The sequence below is a fragment of the Puntigrus tetrazona genome, unplaced genomic scaffold, assembly GCF_018831695.1.
Source record: "Puntigrus tetrazona isolate hp1 unplaced genomic scaffold, ASM1883169v1 S000001111, whole genome shotgun sequence".
Lineage (NCBI taxonomy): Eukaryota > Metazoa > Chordata > Actinopteri > Cypriniformes > Cyprinidae > Puntigrus > Puntigrus tetrazona.
Window position 1 is genome coordinate 2,445,001 of NW_025048699.1, and position 9,932 is coordinate 2,454,932.

Sequence of the window (9,932 nt, forward strand, 5' to 3'; positions counted from 1 at the left end):
GGATGGAGAAAAACAGGTCTAGAGAAAAAAAAAAAAAAAAAAAAAAGAGATAGATGTTGAGGAGAGGAAGGAGAGGGCGGTCCTGTACCAATTTCCTTCCATTCATGTGAAGAAAAATGCAGAGGTAGAATTCTATCCTACCGCCTGAAACAGTGCCACTGTACACACACACACACACACACACACACACAAGGAAACATAATAACGAAGATACACATCTGGACCTGCAGCACTCTGTTCAAACACACTGTGTTTGCTTCTGAAACCACACTGCTTATGTGTGCTTTCGGTGTGTATTTTCAGATGGGTTAGAGGTGAACGCATTTTTCTTAGAAACCCTAGAATACTTAGAAACCCGACAAGCATCATCTTGCTAATTCTTATCTGCACAGGATTTGTATCATGATAGCTATATTTAGAATCGCACATAACACTACCCTTATAAAAGAGCATACTGTTTCTGGCGTGTGACGTTTCTGGATGGGAAAGGGTGTAGTAGATAGACATTAAACAAGATTAAGTATTTAATCAAAAGTATTTCAAAGGAAATGCTGTGTAAACATGCTACAGTAATAGCATGTTAATTGCTTAACTGTAAGTTATATATATATATATATATATATATATATATATATATATATATATATATATATATATATATTTTTTTTTTTTTTTTTTTTATTTTTTTTTTTTGCAAATATTAGAATTTATGTTGAAGAGTATGGTCCCACATACAGGACAAACTCTGATTCAACATGTTTATTTATGTTTTACCACCTGTATTATTATGAAAATATATTTTGGTAGCCTATATTAACAGATAGTATGAAAACTATAGTCAGTGGCTACCGTCAATTCTTCGGTTGCCTGCAGTCTTTTAAAAAAATCGCGTTTTGCGTTCAACAGAAGCAAGAAACCCGCACGTGTTCGGGACGATTAGAGAGCGCACCATCCCTTTAAAACGCAGGATAAAGGATCTAAGATTAGCGGTGGTCTCGAAGAAGTAAACTGCGCGCGGTTCGAGCGGTTCTTCCTCTCTGGTGAGTCACGCGCATCTGTTTCCGCCCGGTAAAACGCTACAGATCTAACAACTCGACGGCAGAAACCCCCGCCACACATCCACGATCTCGCTTCCGAAAAGCCCCGAGCGTGTACAGAAACCTACACACACGTGTCTGATCGAACGGACCTGCATGGCAACGCCACTGGACCCGGTGAAAGGAAACCACGTCCGTTCCGCGCCGTAAACCGTCGCAAAAACGAACAAACAAAACAACGCGCAGCTGAACCAACTCTAATTGTTCTGAATGGCCTGAATGTATTTTGGCAGGAAGAGAAACGGCGAACTTGACTACTTAGTTACTCGAGTTTATGACATATTTTGAAGGTTTGCTTGTTTATTGCCGAATTCCTGTATGTGGCCAATTGTATGATTTTTTGAATTACGTTCAAAATGTAAATATTCAGTAGCGTTCATTGCTAAGCGCCGTTTAACACGTTTCCCGTAATTGCATGAGTCATCTCAATGAAAAATAGGTGGGGGGGGGGCTATTTTGTGTCCAAAAACACGTGAATGGATACAAACAAACAGTGTGTGTGGGCGGAGTCAGAGCTGCAGCTTTTCCTTATAAAAAAACAAGCGCTCTCCAGCGCGATCATACAAATAACTTAACGTTAAAAGCGACGTATTATCGTCATAAGTAAAGCACAACGACATGCAAGCGTTGATTCAGAGCAGTAAGTCACATTTGCGCATATAATCGAAGTTAGAGCGTGAAGGTGGGTGTTCCCGTTGAACCAGAGGAGCATTTCTTCATACTTAACGTGTGTTTTATTCCCTGTGCGACATTTACAGTCCGACGCGATCGATTTGGGTTTATTTATTGCTTTTAAAGCTTCTGGAAGCGTATCAATGAGCGCAACTGGCTCCTCACGTGCAGAAAACAGATGCGTGAAGTTTCAAAACAGATCTACTTTCCGCGCAAGAGCATTATACTTGAACCACAGCAAATGCCTACCTTTGAATCGTTCCATGTAAGTTAGTCGAATCCGAAGCAACCGAACGGCCTCGCGTTCGTTTAGATCCTCTCTCTTTTTTTCTTACTGCAGCACGGCGACATTAAGCACCCCGCGAATGATTTGGCTCGATGCTTCTCTTCTACATTAGCACGTTGTGCAACCGCAACGCCGTATCGCGAGGCGCGCGAGCGTCACGAGCGTTTTCACAGCGAATTGGGTTAAAAGTCACGCGGCGGCTCCACTTACCTCTCCGGCGCGGTGCCTCGTACATTTACACGAATGAGAAAAAAAAATGCTGCGAAGCCCCTTTGGTCAGCTTCCAGACTCACTAATGTCACGGGCCACGCAAGTTTGAGTCACACCCCGCGCATCACATGGCTGTGATCTGTGACTACAGTAACCCACTGCTTGTGTCCTTCACTTTCTCAGCACGAAAAAAAAAGTTTGCAATACAGATATTGTGTTTTATAGCTGAGAGCGTAAAATTATTATTATTATATATATATTTTTTATTTGTAATGAGACAGTAATATCGCCACTTAATAACGATACTATTACTATTAGTAATAATAATTTAACGATTTAAAATGTTTTATATATGCCAGTCATATAATAATAATAGATTTAATAATAATAATAATAATTATTATTAGTAGTTGTACGTACAGTATAAGTCATATTATTTATTATTAATTTAATTGACATAATACCAAAACCATAATACATGTATATATTAATATATGTATAATAATAATGCAGAAAATTTAATTAACAGTAATATCACAGCAGCTTCATAATAATAATAATAGCAATAACAATTATTATTTTATTAGTAGTAGTCATACTAATGGTATTTACATTCAGTTATATTACATGTAATAATGATACACAAATAAATAGATAAATAATAATACTAAGGGGTCTGATAATTATTTTTTTAGATATAATATTATGCATCCCATTTAATTCACAATATTATCACAAGTGCTTCATAATAATAATATATTGACTTTTATATTTGTAATTTTATAACCTATTAATAGTATTAGTAGTGTGTGGTATATTGAAAGCAGCCCAAACCTGACCTTTAGGATGGGTTTTTCAGACAGGTCTATGACAGCTCCATGACGACTTTTGTTTCAGTATAACCCCAAGTGCAATAACGATACGGCAGCAAAACCCCCAGGCTTTTCATGTGGCTGTTTATGGAAAGCGGACCCACTCCTTTCTAGAGTTTGCTGCCTCTCCCACCTCTCTCAGTCTCTCTCACGTACACGCGCTCATTTTCAACCCGAATAGCTGTCATTCTTGTGGGGAAATTATGAGCAAATACCCTTCAGACATGCGTCTGCCTTTAACACACAAACACGCACGGACATCTTGTCAAAGTTAGCTGTCGCAGACAGTCGTGTTTGACACATGTTCTACTGGAGGAAGTGGCAAAGATCTCTGTGGCATTAAAAAAAGAATGACATAAAGCTGTAGAATGCAGAGGACTTCTGCTTTTTCATTTTAAGTCTCTGTGTGTGTGTGTGTGTGTGTGTGTGTGTGTGTGTGTGTGTGTGTGTCCATATAGAGGAACTGTGAATGAATGTGTGGTTTGTGGATTTTTATGATTCTTTTTTGAGCAGTCATCAGGCATTTCAATAATTTGACATTCACTAGCGCCCCCTCGAGGTCTCAGACAGTGAAAAAAAAAACAGAGAGAGCCTGTCATTGCCATAGTTTTGGGCAAAGAGTACCATGAATACATCATTCAGGCCATAACGAGCCAGGGAATTTGTGGGGCACAAGGCAAGTTTAGAAAAATGGGTGTAAAAAATATATTTTATAACATGCTTTTTATAATATAAAGCTTATTTATAATAGTGTAAAGTTAATATGAATATGTTAATTTAATAAGTTTACTCTTTTAACAAATATAAAAAAATGTGTGTGTGTGTGTGTATATATATATATATATATATATATATATATATATATATATATATATATATATATATATATATATATATATATATATACACACACACACACACACACACACACCCTAGACCACAAAACCAGTCATAAAGGTCCATTTTTGGAAATTGAGATTTATACATCAGACAGCTGAATAAATAAGCTTTCCATTGATATAGGACAATATTTGAATGGGATCAACTATTTGAAAATCTGCAATATGAAAAAAAAATTAAAATTGAGAAAATCACGTTTAAATCTGATCATTAGCAATGCATATAAAAACTGCATTTTAATATATTTGCAGTAATTAATTTATAAAATATCTTTACTTAATATCCTAATGTTTTTTGCTTAAAAGAAAAATGCATAATTATGACCCATACAATGTATTGTTGGCTACTACTACAAATCCATGCTACGTATGACTGGTTTTATGCTCCAGGGTGTGTGTGTGTGTGCATTAGGAGACCTAATGCAAGGACAAATATAAAAATAAATAAAATAATAAATAAATACACTTAAATCATGCCATGTAAGTGTCTGCAATTGTCTGTGGGAATGAGAGCAGCGCGTCCTGTAATCTCCCATCCATAAAAGCACACATGCGTAAACGCAAACCAGACACACACATACACACACGTGCTCCCTTGAGGTAAACACTTGGTCAAACCACAACCACAAGCATGAAATGAGCAGCATATAGAAAGAGTCCAAATCAAACACCACTCCTTCATTATTTCTACGATTTTCTTCCTGGTTCCATGTTTGTGCATTTTTTTTTACTTGACGAATTTGCGAAGAACCCCTAACAAAGAGAAATTCCGAAAAATGTTTTCCGCAGGACAAACCTAAGACTTCATTAGCAGCTAATAAAAAAAAAAAAAAAAAAAAAAAAAAATGCGGTCGTGGAAGAAAGACTGCATCGAATCTCTTTCTCTGTTTGATGCTATCTCGGCCAATCTCTGCAGCTCTGGCTGACTTCAGTCTCAGCTCGTAACTGCACAATGCCAACCACAATCACCTCAGCGCGGATCAGGAAAATGACCCCGGACAAACCTTACGCACGCAAACACTCACGCTAAATAAGAAAACAACGCACCAGTCTGAAATAATCAAACGCCACACGCTCCAGCGCTGAATAAACAAACGTTATTTTTTCAGAATGTGAATACTTTATTTAAGCCTAGTTAATCAGAGAGTTCAAATAAAAGCTACCGCATCTGATTTTCCTCTGTGTGCATATGGGTGCATTTTTACTGTTCACTTTAGATGATTCAGTTGATTTAGACTTAATGGCTTGATATTACGCAAATATTGGGGTCGGTAAGATTTAGTTTTATAACTTAGTCGCCGAGACCGCATTTATTTGATCAAGAATACAGTAAAACTGTAATATTGTTAAAAGCTGAATTTAATGTAAAATGTCATTTTTTCCTGTTACGCAAAGCTGAATTCTACTCCAGCTTTCAGTTTCACATCATGATCTTTTATTATGCTGATCATTGTTAATATTATCAGCTGTTAAAATGTTTGAAAACTGTATTTTTGATCAGTGCCCCTTTTACAAATGATATCAGACATATATACATCGCCATTTCCAAGATGACATGAAACGGTGACAATTTACCTCGTAAAACATTTATAACTCCATATCGCATATTGATGCATCACTAAATATAACAGGCATCATACAGTATATAATATGCGGTATGCATATTCCGAATTTTAAATCAGATTAAAATGGCATGGCACGGTAAAAAACAGCTGGATGAGACCTTTGCGATTCTCTTTCTTTCAGTCGATGAGTGATCGTTACACACAGATCTTAAGAGCGGTAGAGGAAGTCAGAAGGCATTGGGGAGTGTGTGTTGTGTGTGTGTTGTGATGGAGAGGTGCCGGTGGGGCTGGACGGGCTCACAGATCTGTGGGACAGCTGGGGTGAAGGCACTGATGGGGACGTGATGGTGGAGTTGTCAGAAATGTTGTCCGCTCCCACGCTCTCCTGATAGAGACAGTTTCTCCTGAATTTCGCACGGGCATTCTGGAACCAAACCTGCAGAAATGAAAAGGACATCATTAGAATGTGACACAATTTGAGCTATTTACTTATCATTGGCGATGGAGGGAGCCAAAGATTTTTTTCGGATTTTCACGAAAAACTTGACTGTCTGGATTCGATGGCATCACATGATCAATGTTCTTAATTGATTAGTGGCCTATAAATAGTGCCAGACCTCAAATATTTTGCATGAATTTCCCACATTGTGGAAGCCCATTTTCCCACTGTGAACAAAAAATTGCTTTTTATCTCATTATTTTGTCACTTTCTTGCAATTGTACGTTTAAAGCTCGCACCTCTGAATTGTTTTCCCGCACCAAAAAGTGAAAAACCTTTTTTTTGTCTCAGAATTTCAAGTAATTGTGTTGTGATTTTACATCTCTCGTTTTTTATCTAATATTATCACATTTTTAGAACTCCCACTTTTCTCACAATTGCTTGTTTGAATCTCACAAGTCTGACTTTTTTAAATAAATGCAAATCATAGTTTTACACCTTTGAATTCTGACTACTTTTCTCATAATGTTGCAATTATGGAAGCTTGCATGTTCTAAAAAAAATGGCAAAAAAGGTAACTTGCAACTTTTTTATTCATACATATTTTCTCTCAAAAAGTTCTCTCAATTTTGTCTTTGTAAATGTATAATTCTGAGAAAAAAGTCTTGTGAGATGTAAACTCATAATTCATCACTAGTATTTGACAACAAGAAATTGTAAGATGTAAACAAGATGTAAAATCAGAATTAGGATATATATATATATGTATATATATATATATATATATATATATATATATATATATATATATATATATATATATATATATATATATATATATATATATATATATATAACCAAAAGGTTCCATTCTAAACCCTTCTGTTTATTTCAATGCTTAAATGCCACATTTTGAATGAGCTCTCAGACTTTTGGTGTTTCTCAGAACAGAAGTCCAGAGGGGTTTTTTCTGACCTGGAGCACACGTTTGGTGAGGCCGGTTTTCTGGGCGAGCTCTTTGAGGTCTTTGGCATCTGGATTGTGGTTGTGGGTGAAGAAGTTCTGCATGCTTCGCAGCTGGTGATGCTTGAAAGACGTTCTCATGCGTTTGGACTTCTGACAGCTCACTCTCTCCGACGAGTCCACACCCATGTCGCTCACATCTAGAGCACACAAACAGTTAAATCATCACTGATATGTGACTCACACTAAAGGCCAGGGCATTACAGTCAACAATAGCAAACATTGTCTTCTCTTTTCTACAGAAAATAAGTACCAGAACTATGACAATTTCTTTTAAAGAACTTTTAGAGCATGGTTTACTGCTTTCAGTGCATAATATTTATAATAACAATGAATACATTTTGATTCATTTTCATATATTATTAAGTAAAATATATATTTTGATATATATATATATATATATATATATATATATATATATATATATATATATATATATATATAATTTCATTCATTTCAATAAATTCATTCAAATATATATTTTACTTCATAATATATGAAAATGAATCAAAATGTATTCATTGTTATTATAAATATTATGCACTGAAAGTAGTAAACCATGTTCTAATATATATATACAGTATATATATATATATATATATATATATATATATATATATATATATATATATATATATATATATATATATATTTTAGAACATGGTTTAATTTATATATATATATATAATATATATATATATAATACATATAATATATATATATATATATATTTTTATACATATTGTATTTTACATTTGAATTATACATATTTTTAATAGGATCTGACTTTGTAATGCTGACATATTTTTGATAAGAATGTTTTTTTCAATTCTGTTAATCCAAAAATAAATGCAAAATACAGCCATACTACTGGTCACGAATGTTTAATAATTCAGTTTTGTTTCTCTAAACAATTTTGCTTCTTCCGAAAGCCATGATGCCTTTTTTTCTCAGGATTCTGTGATGAATAAAACTGTAAAAGATTTCTTTTTTTGTTTGTTTTACTTCCCCCAAACATTGCAGTTTGGTGCTGTATAGTGGTTTAAGCAAACAACCAAATAAATAAGCAAGCAGCACAAATTATTATTGCATAAATGTTACACGAATAAATACAGATTTGGTGAATATAAGAGACGTTTAAAAAGTACTTTTGACGTGTACTGTAAAAATACTCATTATAACATATAAATAAAATATGCTGATTTCTAAAATGCATTACCTGAATTATAAGCAACGCGGTCTGTTGCATCACGGTTTTTCCTCTTCCGTGCCCGTCCTCTGTGCACAGGGGTCCCTTCATCGCGCGCTGCGCTCTCGAGGTTCGACTCTCCTGGAGACATGTCTGAATAATACAAATCTGCATGACATTCCCTCTGCAGCATCATCTCGAAATGCACCCGGCAGTACACTGACGTCTCTCTCATCCCGTAGTGATCTCCGGTGAGCAGCACTTTGTCGCAGGTGGCACAGGAAAAGCAGCTCAAGTGGTACACCAGCTCCCCGGCGCGCATCACTACCTCCGAGGCAGAGATTCCCAGGCGGCACCGCGCACATCTTTGCAGAGAAAACCTCCTACTTAAGAGAATACGAATTTATTACGCAGATGCGTTGAAATGTGTCACGAAACGACGCTTCAGTATTTTGCTAGACTCTTATAATGATCATACATTTAGTTTAAAATAAACACAAGGTCAGCGTTCGTTAGAGCATCAAAAAAGTATTAAAAAGTATTGCTCGGAACAAATACTCGCTGGGGGTAAAAAGCGTGATGGCAACGCAATGGTCTCGTTTCGAAGTTGAATCGAGGTGCTTGTCTAAATATGCGTTTATTTTACCTGTAATAGTCCTCCTTACAGTAAATGTCTCCGTGTTTACTGAAGCACGTGAGCTCTGACTCCAGGTCAGCGTGGCACGCGCTGCATTTCAAACAGCGCTCGTGCCACCGTCTGTCTGCCGCGAGCAGGTAGAAGCGATCTGAGATGAGCGCGCCACAGCCCGCGCACACCGGAGACTCACGGCCCTGGAACACCACATCGGTTCATTTACAACCCACTTCCTAAACTAGGCTGTGAATGCACGGACATTTGATATATTTATAAGAATAATAGCCGACTATATCTCCATTAATCAGCTTTAAAAAATCATGTCTGGTTTACTGTACTAAGTGTGCCATGCAGAATCTGACTATGTTAAATATAATTTAATATTTTTTTATACAATTGTCACTTTTTGTATGAATTAACTATTTAATGAACGCGTTTAATATCCCGTGCAAAAGTGTGCAACATCCAGGGTAAATAAAAAGGTGTGCAATATTGTGACATCTAAATTAAAAACTTTTATAAACACAAAATGAGTACCATTTAACACAACTGGACTTTCGAACAAGACCGTTTGCTGCACATTTTCACTTTTTGCATTGCTAAGCGATGGAATTATAAAATATGACTTACATTCACATTACAAATAAATCAAACGAATTCTTACTGATTCGTTGTTTTCCATGTTGATGTTGAGCGGTGAGATCCTTTCTCTCCCGCGGTGCAAGGATCAATGCCTATATTTTAACTCCTTTGGGTCAAAGAAATGATGAGGCGTCTCCAAAGAGGAGGTTACCCAAGTGCTCGAGGATCTTCCACCTGTTGATCTATCTATCTATCTATCTATCTATCTATCTATCTATCTATCTATCTATCTATCTATCTATCTATCTATCTATCTATCTATCTATCTATCTATCTATCTACACAAATGAAGAGTAGTGACTAAGCTGTTTAAAAAGCGAGTCCAAAACAAACCAAATCTCCGTGTCTAAATAAACAGCTTAAACAAACTGCAATCAGAAACTTTGTTTGGAATAACAGATTCC

At 36.0% G+C, this 9,932-nt stretch overlaps 2 protein-coding genes across 3 annotated transcripts in view; both read right to left on the reverse strand.

Annotated features, from left to right (window-relative positions):
- nek6 (NIMA-related kinase 6) overlaps positions 1 to 2,414 on the reverse strand; it is a 9,051-nt gene extending 6,637 nt beyond the window's left edge. The window contains exon 1 of one of the 2 annotated variants that reach the window (XM_043234354.1): positions 2,266 to 2,414. The gene's annotated coding sequence lies outside the window, so the exon portion shown is untranslated. The other variant, XM_043234353.1, reaches the window with a different exon arrangement.
- Positions 2,415 to 5,274: 2,860 nt separating this feature from the next.
- Positions 5,275 to 9,568, reverse strand: lhx2a (LIM homeobox 2a). The gene is made up of 5 exons (XM_043234355.1): positions 9,551 to 9,568; positions 8,899 to 9,083; positions 8,283 to 8,635; positions 7,016 to 7,203; positions 5,275 to 6,037 (listed from the first exon to the last, which is right to left on the reverse strand). Exons 1-5 carry the CDS (start codon positions 9,566 to 9,568, stop codon positions 5,810 to 5,812), a joined length of 972 nt encoding a protein of 323 aa, XP_043090290.1. The 3' UTR covers positions 5,275 to 5,809.
- Between the last annotated feature and the right edge of the window lie 364 nt (positions 9,569 to 9,932).

Coding starts and splice junctions, on each gene's coding strand:
- lhx2a (XM_043234355.1), bottom strand. Junction 7,204..8,282: donor CCGCGTTGCTTATAATTCAG/GTAATGCATTTT, acceptor TGTGTGCTCTAG/ATGTGAGCGACATGGGTGTG. Junction 6,038..7,015: donor TCACCAAACGTGTGCTCCAG/GTCAGAAAAAAC, acceptor TCATTTCTGCAG/GTTTGGTTCCAGAATGCCCG.